A 23,373-nucleotide genomic window follows, 5' to 3' on the forward strand; every position below is an offset into this window, starting at 1 on the left:
CTAATCTCTGGGGGATGGGGTTGGATTTGATCCAGCTAATTTCATGCTTTTTCAAAAACTAAAATAAAATGAAACAGAATAAAAGGTGCAAGCTTTCCTAGGGCAAAACCAGTTTTAAAATCTGGGTGATTTTGACAAATTCGTAACATTAAAAATGAAAATTTAATAAAAAATTGATTTTATTATACATCGAAAACATTTGCCAAACATTCTAAGCAAGATAGTTATATTTTTAATAATTTGAGGGAAATGAAACTCAATTCCATTTATTCTTTTGTAAACGCTGGCAAGAAGAAAATATGAGAGATCGCAGAAGGTTATGTTACTATTTAGTTTATCTAAAAATGCTAGTTCGGTTCAGATGCATGAAGCAAATACACCCTCAACACGAGCAAATATCAAAATGGTAAATGCATAGCAAATACAGTATATGAAATTCCAGTTTATTTCCATTTTATTTTCATCAGCAATAATCTTTAGATAATCCATGGCACTTTTTAACTACAGAAAGAATTAAAAAAAAAAGAAAAAAAAGTTTTCCTTTCAATAAACTATTAGTTCCTTTGCTTAATACTCGAAATCAATTTTTGAGTGAAAAAAAAAAAAAAAATGTGGTATGAACCAAGAAACCATTTGGGACTTGAATTCATGGTTTATAACTCAAATTCGTCTATGTTACAACTTCCGACTATCTATCACCTAAATCTCAAATTCAGCTTGTCCCTACTATACTTTTGGGCCAATAAAGATTCATCCACGATGATAAAAATGGCAATATTTTCTCACCATGCTTTTGTCCTTGGTTGGATTGCAGATTTCTCAGATTCCATGATTGTCGGGTTTAACATCAGTTGAGCAAACATTAGTCAGTGTTTCTTGAGAACGATGGCAAAGGCATGGCCTCCTGTGGGCGAAGAATGACAAGCACGCCAAACATCCCAAGCATTGGGAGCACAAGGAGCCACTTCAACAATCTATAGTAATACATATGGAATGTGAGGGAGAAATCATCTGTGAAATAGAGTCCATTCTTGTCAACCATCTCCACCATAACAGTCCCTGTAGTCCTTACCCCAACAGTTGGGAGCTTTATTCGATGTGTTCCAGGACGATTTATAATCTGGTTTTGCGTTATCCTTCTCTCCCCTTGGTAATTACCAGGAACAAACAAGGTGGTCTACATAGAATTGAGAAAACATGAAAATTGACTTCCATTATTCAAGCGAATTTAATGAAAAACAGAGAGAGAGAGAGAGAGAGAGAGAGAGAGGATAAAAAAAGTCATCAAATTTCATGAAATTTAACTGGTAGTGAAGAAACTACTTACTGTGACATTATATGGTGCTTGGGTCCCAGATGGGAATCTATATTCATCTACTATCTCGATGTCCACCCAGAAGCTCTTGCCTTCCTCATCACGGAAACCTCTTGATGAATGTGAAACAAAGATACCTTCACGCTTGTACCGATTTGCCACATTATTTCTTCCTTGATTAGGTGATCTCCATGCCTGAAGTAGGATAATGATTAAAGAATAATTTAAAATAAATAAATATATATATAAACAGTAAAAAACTGAAAAATAAGAATACAAAAATATAGAAGTATCCATGGATCAGCTTCAGATTGATCAATCCTACATTCAACGGATGGTGAGGAGCAGGAGTTGAGAAACAAAAGACATTGCCATTCATGGTTGTCACAATTAGATCAAGATCATCTCCACCATCAACATTGTCTGCCAAAACCATGCTATATCTGTCATAAAAAGATTAATGAATTAGCTATAGCTTATAGGAAGAGGAAGGATCAACAGTAAATGCGGCAGCACTGAAGGATCTAAGAATCGCTTACGAAGTTTCACCAATATCAACAACATCCACACATGATGTTGCTCCATCTATCAGGTATAGATAACCATCAAATGACGTTGTGACAAGAGTGAGTCCCTTCTTGTTCTCGCCACGTTTGTTCAAATTAACAAGAAGAACCCGACTCATTACTCTCCCTTGAGTTCTATATGGATAAGGACGAACATATGATCCATCCTTACCACTGAGAACATAAATGTTCCCTGATATTGTTGGAACCACAACATCAGTATGGCCATCTCCATCAACATCGCCTATAGTTGGAGCCTGAGGAATATGAAGATCAGTTATGCATTATCCCACTTAAGAATAGAGAACAAGGTCTAGTTCAATAACATCCCAATGCAAATAGTATCAATATTAACGTTCAGACACATTAATCAAATGGAAACTTTAAAAGCATTAAAATATAGAATCCATGAAGTAAAACACAGAACCTCAGCGTTCTTAATAACTAGATACAAATCTGGGCACACGATAACTGATAGAGTCATTGACCAAATGGTAATTAACACATGCAGCCAAAAAAAAAAAAAAACACAACCAATATTTCCACTTAATTTTTCACCTTCTCTTGAGATGTAGGATAAAATTTGATTAAATTTTTTGTTTCATGCTATTTGCTAACAGAAAACTTATTTAGAATCTTCAATACAGATCCAGAACATATAAGCAATACTAATAATGCAACATTAAAAGGAATAGGACCATAAGGAAAATATCCAAGATAATTTTATTATTGATTTTGTTGAATTTCTTTGCTTGTAAATCTAACAAGGTTTTTCCGTGGCTAAAGTTTTATCAAGTTATGGGTTCAAGGATGGGAAAGTTTTTCTGATAACTTCATATATTATTATCATGGATAAAGGAGAATCATCTTTATTCTTTAGACATACTTCCCTTTGAATTTTCATGTTAACAAGCCTGCTCACAGGTACGCAACTAACAAGCCACTGGATCCTATTCTACTACCAAAAAAAAAAAAAAAAAAAAAAAAAAACACTGGATCATATTTCCAGAACTTTTCTATTCTTCCTTCGCTATTGTCCCTTTAGACGCATCCAAATCAGAGATTTAGACAGACTGTTCAATTGCATTACTATTCCTTCTCCTGGCTGTGCAAAACAGGGCCTTAATATATGTGGTAAGATTGATAAATACAACAATCTGCTACTGTATACGAGGAGTTGTCACCTTATATGGCTTGTATTATAACATATCCCATACAACTTAACAACGACATTGAAGGTGTAAATTACCTGTGGAACCATACTCTTAAGATGCTTTTCCCAAATCTCATCTCCTTGTGCCGTCCACGCAGCAACATTTCCATGCGTATCAGTAGTCACTAATTCAATTTTTCCATCATCATTAATATCGGCTGCTACAACCGCTCCTTGAATTTCAGCCATTTCAAGAGGAAATTTAGGCCTTACATTTCCTGCATGCGGGACACAATTAGTGTACAAATTGCAAGAGGAGATATTTCAAATTCTACCACGTAAGGAAATTTAAGAAATTTAGAATGGTGGAACTAGTGGAGGGGGGGAAGTGCATCCTTCCAATATGGACAAATACAATTAGCCAAAAACATCTTTTGGGAGAACACCATGAATGCACAGCTCTTGCAGGAGAATGTATTTTCAATAATAAAAGTAATCTATCACCCATATTTTCCGGGACAATATGGAAACCACAGAAAAGGCATATCAAGGGTGTGTTATCCATCAAATAAAAATCAATTATATGAATGTTGAATGTATAATTCAACAATGCTCTTCTATCATCACATGCAAAGAGGCCTTTTTATCTAATGCATATAACCATGAACAACACATGGTTCACTAATTTTAGAAGTTTAAAAAATGGACAAAACTTTATGAAAAAATGAACAATTTTACAAGGCATAACCTCCGCAGCAAAATTTACAGCAACTAAGCCCTGGTGATTTGATTAAATTTACAATGGACAAAACTTTGCCCCATAACGGCAAAAATAGAATACAAATAAAATGACATAATCTGAAGACACAGGGAAAAAGAAATTAGTATGCAATTACAGGGAATTACCCTTGTGATCCAAGACATAAAATAAGCCAAACGAAGTTCCAACAAGAATGTCCATATACCCATCGCCATCCAAATCAACAACAGTTGGAGAAGAATATATAAAGGCACGGAAGTCTCCAGTATCAGTACTCAGATCTAGTTCAGATGTCCACTTTACTTGTTTTGTATCAAGATTGAAAACAACAATTGACCCAGCCACATATTTTCCGATGTCAATGTCACCCAAGTCCTTCAAGTGCTCTGAGTTTCCATAGTACCTGTCATCTTAAAGGACACTAATTACTTTTCAGTTCAACTCATTAATACACAGTATAAAGAGTAACTATCTAATATATGTTACATATGGAGAGGAAAAAAAAAAAAAAATCATTCAATCAATTTTTTCACATGGATATGCAGGACAAACCTAGTCATGTAGAACTGGTCAAATTCAGGATGCATGCAGCTAAAGATGCTCAATCTAAGCCCAGGCTGCAGAAAAGTTCATATCGTAAAACTACATTCCCCACCCACCCCCACCCCCATTTCTAATAACTACATCATAGTAGTATTATGGCTAAAACAAATACTACTGTACTTTAGGATAATAATTATATTTATAAAAAAAATAAAATAAAATAAAAGCCCAACAACAATAATTCCTTAAGCTGAAATAACTTGCTGTTTATAAATTGTAAGCAAATATACTAATAAAATCCCGTCTCCAACAGGAGTCCACATGCTAACAACCACAATCTTGATGGCCATACCGATGGTTTAAACCAAACATTAAATGATATTGATAAGGTTATTGAAGAGCTAACTTTCCATCATTAGAATATTTTCAAATATGAAAAAGCAATCAGAATCTACAGAAAAGAACTTACTCATGATCAAAAAAGTAAGAAACGGCAACAACCATTTCTGATACCCCATCTTTGTCAATATCTGCTATGACCTGGTGAAATTTCAAAAGGAAAAAAAAAAAAAAAAAAAAAAAAAAAAAAAAAAAAAAACAGAAGAAATTGTCAAGCGCATCTAACATGCATCTATTGACCAATAAAATCTGTCTTAACACATAAATACAAGAAACCAATGCACACAAACAGAAAATCTATATATGCATGCAGATACAAGGGAATACATATATTTTGTAACTCACAGAGACCAACAGATCATTTAACTCACAGGAGTGCACAAGATGTGAGAGTCAACATTCACAAAATCTTCCAATTTCTCGTGTTGCACTTCAGTCCAATCCTCATCTCCCCACATAGAATCATCTACGTAATCATCATAGTCATAACTGTATTCATCAGCCAGTTCATCACTATCGCGTAAAAGCTCAAAAGATGCATCTGCATCTGCTTCCAAAGCTTCCTCATTCTGCAGATTTGCAGAAGGTACATCCTCATTGCTACTGCCCTGGGATTCAGAACCACCTTCCTTCGATTCTGAGTTTTTATCTTCAAGAAGCCGTCTTCCAGTGCTTACTCCATGATCTGCATGAACAGTTCCTGCAGAAGAATTACCTGCACTCTCAGGTAGCTTGATGCCTGCTCCTATTTGACTTCCATTTGCTTCTCCCTGATTCTCTACAATTGATGCATTCACCACGCCAGAGTGATTTCCCGCTGAAGTGTTAGAGTCATGAGTGTTTCCACTTGTTTCTACATATATAACCAGACACTACCAATATGGTTAGTTATTATTAGCAGGAATATTTCTCCCAAGCATATAAAGCCAAGATATCTCTCAGCAGGCTCATATTTCTCCTATAAAAATCCCCTAGAAATAAATGATAAAAAGAAATAGAAGCTGACAAGCTAGAATAAGATATAAAGTTTACTTGAACATGGGTGTGACTTACGAAGTTTTGATTTCGCATTAGCAGCGTCCTGGATGAGTTGGTCATCCTGAACATCTGGCTGCGAACGATCCGCTGGATCTTGATGCAAACCCACATACCAGTTCTTCTTTATCTTCCTACGAGGTACTATTAGTTTGTCTACCATCATGTAGCCTGACACCCTAAAATGAATTAAATTGAGATTATGAGTTTGATTCTCTGAGTACAAGTAAACAACCATTGGAAGAGAGAAATATCACAAGGCAATTTTCATGCATATAATGACAAGTACCTGAAAAAGACTACTTCACCGTTGTAAGTTGCCAAAGCAATTTCTCTTACACCATCCTTGTCAATGTCATATAGTATAGGACTGGCATGCACAGTTGACTGGTGGAAAGCAGGCCAACCTGACAAACCATTTAGTAATTATAGGTCTACAGCACCAAACTCAATGCAGCCACTAGTAGAGTTTTTTACTTTTTAGGGTTTTTTTTTTTTTTTTTTTTCCAGTAATCTACTTCCATACATTAGATCCTCTTCTTATGCTTCTAATATGAATAACATATACAACTGATTGATAGATTATTGGCATTTCTCAGTGAATAACATATACAAAAGTTGGTTGGATATATAGAGTTTAACATAAAAGATAACCAATAAAATTATAAATCAAAAATCAGCTTCCCACCGGATGAGATAATAATTTTGTACCTGGCAGTTTGTCTCCATCAGAACCCTCCAGAACTTCCAGGTAATGAACAAAAGAGGGTACAACTATATCGAGCTTCCCATCACTAAAAAGCAAAAGGAGAATAAAAAATGAAAGCCCAGGAAATTATAGAGAACTGCAATAGTACAAATCACAACAGCTATATTGGACTGGATTGCTTATTACAATTGATTCCCCAGGTGGTGTAAAATTATAATTCTCAAAATGCATAACCAAATTTTAAAAAAAAAAAAAAAAAAAATTATATATATATATATATATCAACAAAATCTCAAACACCAATTCCATGCTATTAGGAATGTGATGAGGTCTTTACCTGTTAATATCGGAGATCAGGGGCGTAGCATAAATACTAGAACTAACTTCAGTTTGCCATCTTAGCTCCAAATTCTTAGGGCAATTCGAATTCAACAAGGAATCCTCATCTCTGAAATTATTAAAAATAAAAAATAAAAAATTCGAAGAGAAACAAAATATTAAAAAAAAAAAGCAAATCAAAATCTCCTACTACTGAAATCCCAACAATTACATTTTTAAGCCGAAATGTAAGTTAAAAGAAGACTATATAGAATCATACACGTTTGGATAGCCAAGGGCATCGTCACTGGCTTCTCGTTCCCGGAACTTATTTTTCTTCGCCTCCTCGCCATGAGAGAAATGCAAGGCAGTGCATAGAATCAAAGATATCACAAAAACCTTAAACCCCGAAGATTTCATATGATCTTCCTTTAAATACTTGAAACCAGTTAGAGGTATTAATTGAAAAACACTATTTGATAACACGGAGAAGCAAATTCTTTCACAATCGGGTCCCAATTATGTAAACCCCTAGCTAGGGTTTCATAAAGACCTCAGCGGCTAGTTTGGGAGTGACAGAGACACGGTGAGAGAAAAAGGTAGAAAATTGAAGCTGAAGAGAGAGAGCTTAAGACATTGATGGCTCCAGTCAACGGATCGAGGACTCGGAGTGGCCCTTAGAGGGGATGTTAAAGGCACCGCCTCCGGTGACCGGTGAACTGGATTGCGGAGAGTGGGAATCACGCGCGCAGTGAGAAATGGACCATTTTGCTAATGTTTGCTTCTGCCAAATTATGATGACCAAGCTTGGAATGACAGTAAACGGGGTTTCGAAAATTACTCTGCCTTTGTTTGGATTCTGGAAAAAACCAGACTTCTTTGCAAATTGCGCGTAAGTCCCCACCGAATTGAATTATTCGGTTTTCTCGTCATCACAATGGGCTAAAGAAATAGTATTAAGTTTTTTTTTTTCTGTTTTTCTCACTAAAAACTTTTGGATTAAAAATGTTAATTTTTAAATTATATTTATAACTTTATTCCCAAATAATTTTATTTTTCAGTAACAATTTTTTTTTTTTTTTTGGCTCATAGTAATGACGTTATCTTACATACTAAAAAACATACTCAAAAGATAAACAAATATTTATAATCTCCACACGAAAAAAAAATATTTAATAAATATTCACTGGAATTTTATTTAGAATTTTTCTAGTAATTAAAAGATATAACAAATAAACTAGTAATTTTTCTTTTCGAGTAATTAATAGATATAACAGATAAACTAGTAATTTTTTTTCCTTTTCTTTTTGAAAACTAGTATTGTTGAGCGAATTTATTTTCGTTAATTTTTAGCCAAAATCCAATAGACTTCGTAAAACATAAGTTCCATTGGGGTCGCATTATGTACATTAAGAGAGACTAGCGTCGTTACCCCATATATTCAGACCAAATAAGTTGTTTACATGAGATTAAAAGTATACAATAGACAAACCCATTTGATATTTTATAATATAAAAGATATTTTGTATTCGGATCGTATTGTAAAAAAAAGATAGAATAGCGTGGTTATTCAATACATTCTCTATGAAGAATGATATTCTAATTTTATTAGGTCGCTAAAGAAACTTGACAAACAATAACGACAAAAAATTAATAATAATAAGAATAAAATACAAAAAACCCACAAAAAAATAAATTTAAATAAATAAAAAGATACATCACAGTACTATGAAGGCAAATGAAGCAAAACCCGGCCGGCCTCCATTTATATCAGGCAGTAATATTTGCACCATGCTCAGTAAAGCACATATATTGACAGAAAAGCCGCGCTTGCATACTTAGATCCAACCTTTACCATAGCTACAACCCCAAACAACAGCAACATCACAGTAAAATCCAAATTACAGAAATTATACGAGTAGAGCAGAGAAGAAAAAAATTCAGGCGATAGAGAAGAGGCATTCGAGGTTTTTTGGAAGTTATATTCACATTGAAAGGGAAAAAATAAAAAATAAAAATAAAAAAACAAAGGCGAAAATAGGCATTTTAGGCAACTTAGCAATGACAAGTCATAATATTGACATACATGGCTACCCTAATTCCTACTTGTGATTCTGATCTGATCTGGATAACTATCATAACGAAATAATTTGGCCCTGATTCTGACGACAAGGACTATTCAAGGGTACCAACTGGATCTATATAACTCACCAGCACCGCACTCACTACAAATTTTTTTTTTTAGCTAGGCGTAGTTAATTACACAAAATATCTCTGTGAACCCGTCCCATGATATATGCTGGAGACAAACCTAATCTCAAAAGTAAAAATAACTTTTATTGACCTGCACTGGCAGTTGGGAGGGTGCACTTCCATACCGAGCTTTTCTAATAAAAACCTTGAGAGTAAATTTTGGATGTTGCTCGGCCCTCTTTATCACCTTCTCCGCGCTAAATTCGCTTTAGCAGCTGCAATCATTTTATTGTCATTCTGAATCCTATCAGCATACATAGGCAGGCAAATGATCTCTTCAATCTCCTGCAACAAGAAATCCTCTGTGATGTTATCCTTTATGCTTCGCATGACCTGTTTTCACAATCAGCAAGAGCCAAGATAAGTCCAGTATGGTTAAGAAGACTAGTGACGAACCATACAAAATTAAAGATGAAAAGAACCTTCTTGTAAGTGTTGATATCATTTGGAGTCGATTTATCCGTCCTGATCCGCATGCAGCACCATTTCTGTTTTTCAGAATCCCAAGAACACTCAATAATTTTCCCCACATAGAAAGATGGATCTGAACCACCTGCAATTGGAATAAGCCATTTATAACATTTAAAAGTAGTCTAAAAGCTGGACCAAATCAAGATTTTCAAAAATTACTGTTTTAGCCATATGGCAGAAATAATAATAAGTTTCTGATTACTTTGAATATCAGAACATCAAGTTTCTCTTGGTTAGAATCATATGAAAAACAACAGTTAGAGGTAGCAGATAATCAGCCATAAAAAACAGTTTCAACCACATACATGCATGCATTATGCTTTTAAATAGGTGATGGTGAATGATTCCAAATCATTATAGGATATTATCCTATGAATGCAAAGAGCCTTCCAAGCCACAGCTCCAGCTAACATTTTTGTTGAATTACAATCAGTCAAAAAGCTTAAGTTATTAAGAAGTGGGCCTAAATATAATTTCATCACTCCCTCACATGTAAGCCATCCCGTAAAATTTAGGCTGAAGATCAGCCCTAATATTGTGGAACAATAAATTGACAGGCAGTTGCTGAAGAATTTAATACCATGTTGAAATACCACCAAAACCTAAAAGCTTAGCTAAAAGTGGGTTCAACCATGGTTTTAACAAATTAAATGCAATAAACAGCACTCTTTTAAGATATGTGCTGGTGTTCATGAACCGTATCCCAGTTTGAAATGACCGATATTTGTTGCCCTCAACCCAGGCAGGCCGATAGAAGGCAGCTAGAAAGATACAAGGCAACAAGCCTGATAACAAAAGATCTTAATACGTTAGCAAGAAGGGATAAGTACAAAATCCTTATGAATAATTCAATTCAAGTTCACAAATTAATATCTGTAGCCATACCATTAAGTTTAGAATATTCTTTTATCAGAAAATTTGCCACCTAATAAAGGAAGAACTGAGATAAACTCGTCACCCTGCTAATTTACATCAATTCTCACACGTGAGACTTGTCTACTGTCTAAAACCACTTACAGAAAAAAGCCACATATTTGTGAGTTTATACAGATATGTCATTTCCAAATAAGTTAAGAATGTAATTTATATAGGAGGAAGTGCTTGATCAAATTTATGATTTCCAACGAATCTCACAATAGATGCAGATAACAAAAAGGCATAACCTGGGAAAATAAAGAAAATTTACATACCTTTAAATTCAACCCTATTTCCTTCCAGCAGTTTTTTCTTTCCTCGTTCATAAAGAAACAGTAACTGACGATCGTCATCACCTATCTGTGCACATAAGAAGGTTCATGATAAAAGCGAGCATCAGAATTAACTTGGTCTCAATATGAAGATAAAAAGAAAGAAAGAAAGATACCAAAGGCAATAGCTAAAATTAACACAACATAATAGGTAGCACTACCTCGAATAGAAAGTCAACCGAGTTCAACTCGGCATATTTCCACTTTAAAAGGCCTTCATGAGTACGGGGAACATATGGATCATCCCAGCCCTGACAGAAGAAGATTATATGTAACAGTTCTGTAAAACCATACGACAGAGCAAAATCTTAGCTTTTACATATATAAACCATGGTGGTCGCCCTCATATGCCATATGCAGGATTTAACATGTTCCATCCGTCAACAATTTAGAGAGATAGATGCAAGAGTTAAAGATTAAAGATAAAGGAATCACAATGGTCGTGTAATATGTAGTAATTGAAAGGTCACCTATACTAGCGCTGACTTGAAAACTTTATTTTTGTTTTTAATCCTCCCTTTTTTTTTCTTTTTTTTTTTTCTTTTTTTTTTTTCTTTTTTTTTTAAATAAGAAACAACCTTCCACTGATAGAAAATCAATATAACAGGTAAATCAGAGGATAAAAAATCCTCAAAAAGCAAAACAGCAACATTAAGATAATAGCAAAGACTTATAAACACATCAACCACCTGTGAGATCTTTCCAATTCAGAACAATCAAAGAAAAAGGGAAATCTTTGAAGCATTATGTGTAGAGACTTGAAAACTTTAAATGAATGAAAAGACTTCATAGAATAAAAAATTTCTGCACAAAGGACAGCATTGAAAAGGAAGCAACTTTCCAAATCTAAAAGTTATCTGCATCCTAAACCACCTGAAAAATAAGACCATCTGCGTCATGTGATAGCTTTGGAATGAAATCCTTCAAAATTTTGCTAACGGTTGGTAGATACCAAAAATTCTTCCTTCTCACCTGAAAAACATTTTCAACCAACCTCAGGGGAAAAGTAAATAATAACATGAGTTATATTGTCGACAATCATGGATTATCAATGCATACCCTGAATGGCTCCAAATCATATCTATAAAAATCCCTAAATAGGCTGCGATCATATTTACGAGGTTCAATGACTTCTTTCTCAAGCATCATCCACCGTTCGTAGAAAGGCCGCTGCACCACTTTCAAGATATCAGACCAAATAAAAGAATATGTAAACCATGCAGGGAGCAATCGAATTTTACAAATAAAAAGTTCAACAATATTGTTAGAACAAAGAGATCATGTGGATCAGCTACATTAGGAACACATTGATAAATCAAACATGTTAAAGCCATCAACCTACCAACAAATAGGTTTAGAACTTAATATTGTGTATGTATTCCAGAAATTTTCAAGAAAAAAAAAAAATTATGAGAAAAGAAATAATTTAAGGACAAAGATTTATCTGCATGTATAATTATACTGGATTCAGAAAGCCATCTTTCAATAAAAATAGTACTTTGTTCACCAGGGTGAAAACAGCACTGCTGCACTGGTGTGTTGGTCAGCCCCAAAACATTATAGTGCATTCAATTTAACCTTTTTCCATGACAGACTCACCACCAATAACTAGACTGCCACTCATGGTGTTACTATCACAATCAGTGTCAAATAGATAGCATTTTCAAAAGTAACGTATCATGGATTTTGAGTTCCAAAGACATATTCCTAGAACGAAAAATACAAAGTTCCAAGACCATAATGTAATTAAGACATTTTACAATGAAAAAAAAAAGAAAAAAAAAGGAAGTATATTTAAGTTCTTTTCTATTATATTACTCTAATGAGTAGTTAAAAAAATATGAAATATCTCATAAAAAAATTAATGTATAAAAAAAAAAAAAAATTAGAAAAGCTGAAAATGCTTACCGGCAAATATTCTAAAATAAATCGATCTTGAAATTCTTTTCATATACAGATTTTTCACAAACTAGGGAAATAAGACTAATTTATGATCCTACAAAGGCAGGCAGGTGGAGGATAGAGTAAATAAAAAGAAAGGCCCGAGATATGAACAGGGAAATCAAGTGCATTTTTCAAATATGCCATAATTTTGTAGCTGACAAACAGCAAACCAGCACAGTTCACACAACTTATTCCACAATTATAGCAAAAATAATAGCAGCAGCAGCAACAAAACATACAATCATACGAAAATAAATATACTGAAAGCAACACCCCCCCCCCCCCCCCCAAAACAAAAAAAAACAAAAAAAAAAAATTGTAATATGGATGTGTGGCAGAACAATGTTACAGGAGCTCATCTTGACACCAATTGAGGGCAGGATGTGTGTGTGTGTGAGAGAGAGAGAGAGAGAATCAAATTATTAGATAGAAAAAGAAGATATCTAGAAGAGTTGGAGCTAGTCTAACCCCTGTTATCTGTAGACCAGCAACTGATCGGAAAAAATATAAAATAAAGGTATTCAATTAAAACTTAAGAACTCAAAAGTGGAGTAGCTTGAAAGGAAGAGCATTTATGATTTTGTTAAGATTTCAACAGAAAATGTGGCTTGGCATCTGATGACAAGGGAAAATGCGGCTTAGTATCTGATGAAAAAGGAAAATGCATAGAATGATTCAAGTGCTTTAGAAAGGGCAGCCACATTTTGGATGGTCAAACAGTTGTGAATTGAGCTCAAGGATGCTTCTGCAGGTATTATATCTTGGCACAAGAATTATGCTGACTGAGTAAAACCAGGTTCTTAACATACAAAACACCAGCTATACACGATTAAAAAAGCCAAGCCAGATCTTAAAATTCTGCAGCACCTGCAAAAATAATAGTAACGCATCCGAGAAATGGACATACGTACCTCTATTACAGATTCTTTGTTAAGAGCCATCAGATCATAGATAAGGTATCTTCTCTCTTGCTTCTGTGATTCTGGTAATGTATCAATTATCATCTCCCCATCAAGTAATGTAAAATGATGAATCCTCTCACCTAAACCCTTACAAGCCAAAGAAAAAAGGTCACTCCCCGAATGTAAAAGAAACTCCATATTTAAAAACTCTCAAAATATGCTACTTGCATAAAATTTACAAACATACTTCATTTGTGTATTTGCAAGGAAATCTCATCTGAACCCTCCTAAAGTTAAAATTCCTATCAATCAAATAGCACCCATCCATAGTAATTAGCATCATATATCTTGTCCCATCAGCTTTCCATGTGGCATAATAATAGCGTTGCCTCAGCAGTTGTAAGTTTTCCCTACATGTATCAAAAATATAGTCATCAAAATAGGAGGGTGGAAAAAACCTTTAAAACATACATATAATCCCATTTTCAATAGCAGACCACTTGCATTGCTAATCTAAGATAATCAAAACATGAGTAAATATGCAACAGTTAGAATAAAACTCCATAAATATCAGACCTCATTCCATTGGACAACAATAATACATTTATATTTTCTTGCACCGAACAAGATCATCTTGTAAGTTATAAATAACACTCTAAATACCACACCACACACAAAGTTAGTAAGACACAACTATACAATGGCCATAAGTTTCGAAGAAACTACACACCCATATTTTGCAAATCAGTTCGAAAGAAGAATATGACATTAATTGAAATCATCCTATACCATCTAACAAAACCATCCATAAATTAGTATTCTCAATCCATGTATGGTTTCAACTCAAAATTTCTGTTTCTAATGTTCAACATGCAATATTTTAGGGTCTTTTTTAAACTTTCAAGCATTTTATCTTAAAAGAGTTAACAATTATTTGCACTGACTGATATTGCAGCAAGTCCTCTGACTCCACTAAGCACTCAAAAGAAAGTAGAGAGAGAACAGGAAAATATTCAAGGTGGCTACCTCTAAATGACTAGCATGTGAATATAACATCGGTTACTATAATTAATCTACTCAAATGCAGAATAACAAGATAACCTTCGGCATACTGTGAAATAAGTTATACAATTAGCTGTAAACTAAATGTATTGAAAATTACAACATTACAAAATAAGAATCAGGATACAAACAGTAGAGTATGTCAAATATGCATTTTAATGACCACCACACAGCATTATCAGGACCCCATTGAGATACAAAGTCAATATACAAGATGCTATTTTGCATAAAGGTAAATAACACTGACTTCTAATAGTACGACTTAACTTCAACAGAATCATAAATGTAACTCCAATCTATTGCTATAGCAATTCTTATAAATATCATACTAATTATTGGACAAGACAGCAATATGGATAACACGCTTTGCCCATCAAAAATCATAATACATACATCCTGAAATGCACAGCTATAAGGCCAATGAAAAAACAATTATATCTCATCAAGAAACAGTTCTTACTACTTCTTTAATATGAAGTATAATAGCAAAATGCATCAAACATAACAAAAGTTTGGCAAGTGCAAAACATATATATATATATATATAATAAATGACTGCAAACACAGCTTTGTAAAGTTGAACCTGTTGAGAGAAACTGGGTGTGACCCTGGAAATTGAGTGATTCCTCTTGCCTGAAATTGAATATAATAAGATCAAAGGGCTGTAGAATGTTTTTGCATATTAAGAAAATGATATATATAAAAAGACAATAGTGCTTCACTCAAAATAGATTATTTTTCTACCAGTAAGCAGAATATTATTCACTGTTTCTCAAATTACCACGACTAAGAAAAAAAGTTGTTAGCAAGTGGGTTCAACTATCTACATTATGCCAAGCTAAAATTAGTAGCATGTATAGTAACTTTTACCACTCCTCACACTTAGGCCCCCATTAACAAAGGAGAATTAGGACCATCCAAATGCACAACAATTACATCATTGGAATGCGGGTTAGCAAGTTAGAATAATCCAAATCCCATCTCTCTAAAGAAAGAAGTGAGGATATCTACATCAAGTACCTACCCCAACAGGTAACTTAAGTGTTTGATAGCAAAACCGCCGGAATGCATCTTGCTGGTCCCATGGTATCTCATCTCCCAAAACATCATCATTTGTCATTACTACATCTGACTCCTGTGGCCCCTGAAATAATTGAGGCATGTTAAAGCTGAACTGCAAATATGTAAGTCATCTATGGAATGAGTAAATGACAACTAAAACATAGCAAACACTAGGAAGCAAAGCCAGCCATTGGTTTCTAACAAATAACCAAACCGAAAATATATGATACCTTCACTATGATAAACAAGCAAAGAAAACCAATTCTAATGAATGACTAGCCCGCCCATACAGACAAGTGTGTGAGATAGATTTCTTATTACCTGTTACATGGAATAAAATGTTGGTAGTTACCCTAAGATAGTCACTCAAAAGTAGTAAAATATTTGATATTGGCTGACAGACATATCAAGTTAAAGCAATAGTCTTTGTAGTTTGAATAATAGGATAAAAAAGTGGAAACAATTTTATAAACCTATAAGAATGGTTTTTTTTATTTTTTATTTTTTCACTTTTTATACTTAAGCTATAATTATAAAAGAAAAACTTTCAGAAAAGCAAATAATAGGCACCAAGATGGGTAAATAGACCATCTTAATCATGCAGTCAAACTCTCAATTGGCCGCCCTACCTTTCATGACAAACAATTGATTCCTAAAAATTTATCAATCCTCTAGTAAAAATGTTGTTATTTTTGTATTTTGAATTCCTAGTTCTCAAAAAAGCAGCAAAACAAAAATTGAAGATGTTAAAGCTACCATCTACTACTGTGGAAGCTTCATATACGTAGTTGGGCTCACTTCCTAACATGAGCTTAAGCTATTGGAAGTAGTGGTTGCTAAATATGGTATCAAAACCTAGTTATCTACAAGGACTTGTATATGAACTCCACCAATACTTCAATTGTATTAATTTGGATTCTAGAGATGTAAACCCAAATTTTGTCCTCTATTAATGGATGGGCCTACACATCAGGATAAGTTGTAAAGCTAGAATCTACTTTTCTCTAAGCTTGATATATATAGACCCCAAATCTTGTTAGCTTAGCTTTAGGGAACACAATGTATTCCACAGAGATATGTAAGCAACAAAAAATGACATAGCTCATAAAACTAACAATATATGAGAAAAGTATAAATGGCTTGTGAATATGATATTATTAATGATCAGAAAACTAGAAATGAAACTAGTAGTACTTCAACATGTAGATGGAAAGTGAGTGATACAGAAATATTATCAATGCCCAGAAGAAAATATTAGCTTGAACATGTTTCTTACCGATGACTCAAACATAACTTGCATAACCATGATAAGAAGTAAATGAGATATGGAGGTTGACACCAGATAGAGAAAATAAGTACTATTAAAGAAAGAAATGTCTCTAAACGGCACAGTAAAAATGCATCTGGAATACAACTCACTTCCACATGTCCAACCAATTGCAAAGGGGAGACAAGACTGGTCGGCAAATTATAACAGAATATGAATGCCTTTTTTATTACTACTATTACTAGAACATATTTTTTCTCCACCAGAGAAAAAAAAAAAAAAAAATCATGCATGAATCAGTAGCTTCCATAATTATCACAGCATTGATTAGTGGGAACTAACATCGGTTACTATGACTAAGCAACATTTTGAAAGATTATGCATACATGCGAAGGAGAAGCTGGAACTCCATCATCATCATCATCTGCCACTGCTTCACCATTAAGATCAAGATCAGAAGATCTCTTCCATTCTGGAGTCGGCGGGCAAACAACCATTTCAGGCCTTCTTTCATGATAAAATGTATATAATGCATCAATATAGTCTGGTTTGTAGATTCCGGGAGGGCGTGCTTCCGCAAAAGTTTTTATTGCCTGTGGAAAGGAAAAGCAATAAAAAATAAAAAGAAATAAAAAATAAAAAACTGAGAGAGAGAGAGATAGAGAGAGAATGTAAATCGATTGATTGAGGCTTGAAAAAAATTACAACACTAGTAAATAACAGCATAACTGACCTCAGTTACTGACATTAACCGCGTTCGCATAAGGTAGTGCACAATCATATATCCTGTACGATTGTGCCCATGTGTACAATGGACAAGAATGTATTTCTTTGAGTGTTGCTGACGAGATATAAATTGTAAGACCTGGAAAAGTCAAAAATAAAAATAAAAAAATAATAACAAGAAGAAAAAGAAGAGTAATTTATAACTAGAAACTTCAGAGGCAAATATATATATATATATACATATATATCCAAATCCTGAACTAGTATATATGCACAAACACATACATATATGTGTCAAATATATTTCAAAAACATAATTTTGACGACAATGACAAAGTGAAAAAAGAAAAGGAATAAGAATTAGAACTACTTGAAAAGCACAAACAACTTTGACTCTCACAATCTCACCGACGACTGGAAAAGCAATCAAAGAAACTATGAAGATGAGAAGTTTTTCCATTCCTGAATGTTTCTATCATTTAAGGTGGAGAACTGAACCAAGAATTCTTTTTCTTTATCATTAATATAATCCTTGTTCGGCATCCAGGATCCTCTTATCCCATCAATCCAATCCCCATTCTCGTTTTTTCATGTTAACTCATAATTAATTTGAGATATCAACGAGGTGAACACTTTGCTTGTTCAATACTAAGCATATTGAGCATAAATTTCAAAATGCATTCAACCAGGTAAACAGTCTGCAACAATTGCTTATTCATAAAGATATAGAATAACTAAGGGTAACTGAGATATCAACGAGGTGAACAATTTGCTTATTCATTAATATAATCCTTGTTTGGCATCGAGGATCCTATTATGCCATCAATCCAATCCCATTCTCGTTTTTTCATGTTAACTCATAATTAATGTGAGATATCAACAAGGTGAACACTTTGCTTACTCAATACTAGCCATATTGAGCATAAATTTCAAAATGTATTCAAAAAAGTAAACAGTGTGACAACTGCTTATTCATAAATATATAGAATAACAAAGGGTAATGGAGATATCAACGAGATGAACAATTTGCTTATTCAGTACTAGGCATATTGCACGTAAATTTCAAAATGTATTCAACCGGGTAAACCGTCTGGCAACCATTGCCTATTCATAAAAATATAGAATAATTAAGTGTGTACATTTCTGGGCAATCAAATGATTAAAAGATAAAATCCATGCATTAAAAGAAAAATATGCTGATAATTCAGTCCATAAATTTGCATTTGTATCCTGTCTTTTGTAAATCAAAGAAAAAACAGTTTGGAAAGATTAGGTATAACATAAAAGAAGAAAGTAAAGCTACAATGAAAAGATGGTGCATATGTGCATATAAACATACGAAAAACAAAAGCACATCTAGCTAATCAGAATGTACATCCAATACGTAGCAAATAGGTAAATCATTGCAACTCCATCATATTAACAAACAAACAAACAAACAAAAAAAAGGTTAATTAATTAAATAAAGTAATGAACCAAGTTATAATAAGCTGAAAAGTCTAGATGTGCATCATTTACAGGTAACAGTTATAGAGAAAAACAAACCTCATACACAAACTGGTTAACAGATGAATTTTCAGGGACAGAGTCCCGGCCTTTGCACTGAATCTGGATCACAAATGGAATTTGGAAGAAGAAATGCTATAAGTTGCAACGGTAAGGAAAGGATACCAAAGAGAACTAGATCCTCCTATAACTAAACTACTGACCTTCACATGTTTAATAGCATCTTTCTTCAGATCTTGCGTTGAGTAGTAACGTGTAGTATTTGTCAAATCAATCACTAGACCTAGCTGAAAAATGAATGAAAGATGATTTTAAAAAATTATCCCAACAAGGGAAGAAAAAAACTCCTTTAATAATACTATTCTATCTACAAAAAGCAAAACCAAATCCAACTGCATTGCAATATTACAAAAGCTAGCTTCTTTGTTCAACTTTTGTGATTGAAAGAAATAAAATAATTTCTAATATCAATAGATATTTAATTGACAGGTCACAGTTTATTGGGAGAAAATCATACAATCCAATGCAGAGAAATAACGAAAAATATGCAATAATAAGTGCAGCGTGCTTACTTTTCTTCCTAAAACCCTTTGTTGGTGAACCACCTGTTTAAATGAGTATCTTCGACCAGGAGGAATACTATCATTATAGGCCTCACTCAGTGGAACCTTTGAAGGAATTATGTAAGCTATTTCTTGACCAAATGCAGGACAATCCAGCCAACCTACATTGTAAAAAATGAATGATATAGAACATTAACAAAATAGAAAGCCACTTCAAGGTTGATATAAAATGAACTAATTGTCCTTTGAATGTAAAAACAAAAAATAAATTCAAGACTTTTAAAGCGGTTAACTTATAAAATAAAAACCAACTTTTCCATGTCAAAACATTTCCAGTTTCTTCATTTTGGTCGAGTAGAAGTTCTAAAAGTCTTTATTAACATAAATACTCCACATTAATCAACACAATGACTTTAGCAATGCAACAAATCCTAAATGCTGTTCAAACTTTGATAAGCATGATCTGGGTGATATAGAGCTCACTTGGGAATCTTATATGATAGTGTAGGAATTAGAAGATCAAAATTAAGAAAAGTTGTCTTCAGTTTAGGTTTGATGAAAACTAGCCAAGTTCACTAATAAGTTCCCTATAAGGTATTCCTCAAATCTTCCTAACAGGATTATGGATAAATATCCATAGCCATCTTAATTTCTTTCAACATTACATGCCTTGTGTTTCTTCTTTGAAGCATAATGATCGATTTTGGTTTCAAAAGATACACCTCTCCTAATGAATGAATGGAAATATTTTCTTGATAACCACCACTTGAGACCCACCACCACAATGTGAAAAGGGAAGAGAGAAAGGGGGGGGGGAGTAAAATCTAAAACACCACAAATCTCTCAGTGGCACAAAAATATGAAATTCTACTATTATACAACTTTCTGTCAACTAATAGTAGAAATTGAGCATATTAATGGTTTTAACTACCACTTCTAAGCGCCAAAAAAGGCAAATTGACTTACCAGGGGGCAGCCTACTTTTATCATACGATTTAAGGGTTTTTGTTTGATATGACTGATAGTCATATACATGTGGTTGAGAAGCATGCATTGGCCTGTCATCTGAGCGGTCTCTTTTCAGTCTCCTACGCCTTTCTTCACGCTCCTAATAAATGAAGTATGCCAAAAGTAACATTCATAAACCAAATAAAAGAAGATGACCAGTTTTCAAAAAAAATTGATGGGAAAAAAGTTATGAGGACAACCTACTAGAACAAAAAATACATATTATTTATGTGATAATATTCATACAAATATATATTTATACATTTAAGATTTATATAGATATAGAAATTCACACATATAATATATATATATATAGAGAGAGAGAGAGAGAAAGAGAGAGAGAGAGAGAAAGAAAAAGGTTGCTATGAATAAAAAGACCATAAATTTCCCACAACCCTCATAAATTATATAAAGATAGCTCTGGAATTACGGTCCTTATATAACTTTACAGGAAAAGGAATTCATCCTATAGCTATGAATAGTCATTGAATCAATAGCTGAAGCAATAGCATCCAACACAACAAAGAGTCTTTTAGGAGTAAGTAACTTCATTCCCATTGAAAGTCCAAGTTCAGTTGAAGATTGCCAAAATTCAGGTTAGTAACAACAGTTAAAAAAAGAGAGAAATCCATCCAAATACCATGAACAGGACCTATGTAAAAGACTAACAGGAGAAATACCCGACGTGCTATATCAACTGCAGTCTCTACACGTTCTTCAGGTGCACTGTATTCTTCTATATGCCCTTCAAAAGTCTCGTCATCTTCTTCAGGGACTGGTGAGGCATTCAGGTCCATAGCAACAATCATTCATAATCAACCACAAAACATTCACCAACAAAAATTCTAAACTGGCAACAAGACTTTCTTTTCTTGACAACCTGTTACAACCTAAACAAAATAACAGTTTTTAGTAAGATCGCAGGCAAAGCAAATGTGAACAATGTCTAAAAATAGTCAAAAACATAAACATATGGTCATGCAGAAAACCTTAATACACACAAATAGTCGCATGCAAAGCATAAGTGAAAGTTGTCTAAAATTAAATGACAAAAAACATATATAGCAGGACATGCAAGAATTCTGATACACATACAAATATGTATCGTTATCGAAGAGACAGGCAATTTTAAAACGCAACGTGAACACTTATTCTGCTTAATCTGACAACAACTCAGAGAATAAAATTTTTTTTTTTTCATCATATCAAAATAAATACATTCCAATTCATTTCTCTCTTACACAACTCTCACAGCAGACCAAAATAGTACAAAAAGTAGCAACCCGAAAACCCTAAACCAAAGAAAAAAAAAATTCATAAAGAAACTAATTTCTGTATCCCCTCCACCATCTAATTACAAAAGCGAGGACAGAATCATAAAAAGCTCGAACCTTTAAGCAAATGCAATCGACGGACAGTCCCGAGCTTAAAGACGATCCACCATGGCCGAAGACTAACAGAGAGGTTCTAATCCTTCGCCGAAAATGAAATTACGACTTCCACGATCACAAAAACCCGAAACAAGCTTCTTTTTATTTGCAGCGTGAAAAAAAGTCCGAAGAAAACCCTACAATTTCTGTATTCGTCTAAAATACTATCTCCTTTTTCCTAACAACTGGGAAGCCCCTGTTTACGAAACCCTAGAGAGAGAGAGAGAGAGAGGGAAAAAAAAAAAAAAAAAGAGTGTTTGTTGGTCGAGAAAGAGACAGAAAATGGAAGAAAGAGAGTGAAAATTGTGTATGAATCAATCCATTTCGAAAGAGAGAGACAAAGCAAAGAAAAGCGAGCTTCAGAGGAAGAGAAGGAAATTGCACGATTCGCTACGGTGTTTGTAGAAAAATCAGTTTAATAAAATGCCCTAATTATATATTTATAAAAATATTTTTGTAAAATAGATAATATTTAATAAAATTGTGGAATATTAAAAATGCCCCTATGGGGAGGTGGAGTAAAATAGTTATTAGGGGGAGTTCTCATTTGGGTGTTTTTATATGGGAGTCTTTATTTGGGATTTGTGTCTCAAAACGAGGGTAGTATTGTCACTCCATTAAAATTTAATGGAGACAGTTAAAGAAACTTCCTTACTTCCATTACAGTAAACAAACTGAAAATATATATAACTTTCCGACTCGGAGACGACAGAGACGGTCTCGTGAATTTTATAAAAGATCTTTTTTTCTCTCTCTGAAAAATCAAAAATTCAAAAAAAGAAAATGGATTTTTTTTTTTTTTGATTGTCAAGAAAATGGATTATTAGGGCAAACAATTTTACAAAATAAAAAGTAATTAATATATTTTCTCGAAAGAAATTACACATGGAACATTTAACTTTTCGCATAATTTTTATATACATGCATATATAGATATATAAAAATAAAAAAAAATAAAAAAAAAAAACTATGCTTCAAACATTCTTAGTAGTATTTAATTTCTAAGAAAATGGAAAATAGCTGTAATACCATTTTCTTAAAATCTAAATAATTTATAATTTCTTCAATAAAGCAAGGAATTTTAAATTTCTAAAATATGGGTTTGATAACAAAAAAAAATAATAGTTGAAGCAT

The 23,373-nt window shown here is 33.5% G+C and overlaps 2 protein-coding genes across 3 annotated transcripts; both read right to left on the reverse strand.

The window, feature by feature from the left end:
* Positions 1–617: 617 nt before the first annotated feature.
* On the reverse strand, positions 618–7,712 carry LOC107430743 (protein DEFECTIVE IN EXINE FORMATION 1). Its single transcript, XM_016041619.4, has 13 exons — positions 7,079–7,712; positions 6,818–6,928; positions 6,483–6,565; positions 6,061–6,178; positions 5,790–5,950; positions 5,108–5,589; positions 4,807–4,877; positions 3,941–4,197; positions 3,131–3,312; positions 1,855–2,138; positions 1,641–1,758; positions 1,328–1,510; positions 618–1,177 (listed from the first exon to the last, which is right to left on the reverse strand). The coding sequence occupies exons 1-13, from the start codon at positions 7,216–7,218 to the stop codon at positions 863–865; spliced, it is 2,505 nt and encodes an 834-aa protein (XP_015897105.1). The 5' UTR covers positions 7,219–7,712; the 3' UTR covers positions 618–862.
* A 1,034-nt stretch (positions 7,713–8,746) lies between these two features.
* LOC107430745 (uncharacterized) lies at positions 8,747–22,648 on the reverse strand. 2 transcript variants are annotated; one of them, XM_016041622.4, is made up of 18 exons: positions 22,201–22,647; positions 21,490–21,699; positions 20,768–20,909; positions 19,811–19,962; positions 19,442–19,525; positions 19,278–19,340; positions 17,740–17,871; positions 17,393–17,599; positions 15,702–15,821; positions 15,261–15,310; positions 13,863–14,025; positions 13,625–13,762; positions 11,829–11,939; positions 11,643–11,741; positions 10,931–11,020; positions 10,713–10,797; positions 9,474–9,604; positions 8,747–9,384 (listed from the first exon to the last, which is right to left on the reverse strand). In XM_016041622.4, exons 2-18 carry the CDS (start codon positions 21,616–21,618, stop codon positions 9,235–9,237), a joined length of 2,046 nt encoding a protein of 681 aa, XP_015897108.1. In that variant the 5' UTR covers positions 21,619–21,699; positions 22,201–22,647; the 3' UTR covers positions 8,747–9,234. The 2 variants fall into 2 exon arrangements, 1 of the variants encoding a protein (XP_015897108.1); XR_003057757.3 differs by lacking the exons at positions 8,747–9,384; positions 9,474–9,604; positions 10,713–10,797; positions 10,931–11,020 and having other exon boundaries at positions 11,829–11,947; positions 22,201–22,648.
* Positions 22,649–23,373: the final 725 nt, after the last annotated feature.

This window comes from Ziziphus jujuba, chromosome 6 (genome assembly GCF_031755915.1).
Source record: "Ziziphus jujuba cultivar Dongzao chromosome 6, ASM3175591v1".
NCBI lineage: Eukaryota > Viridiplantae > Streptophyta > Magnoliopsida > Rosales > Rhamnaceae > Ziziphus > Ziziphus jujuba.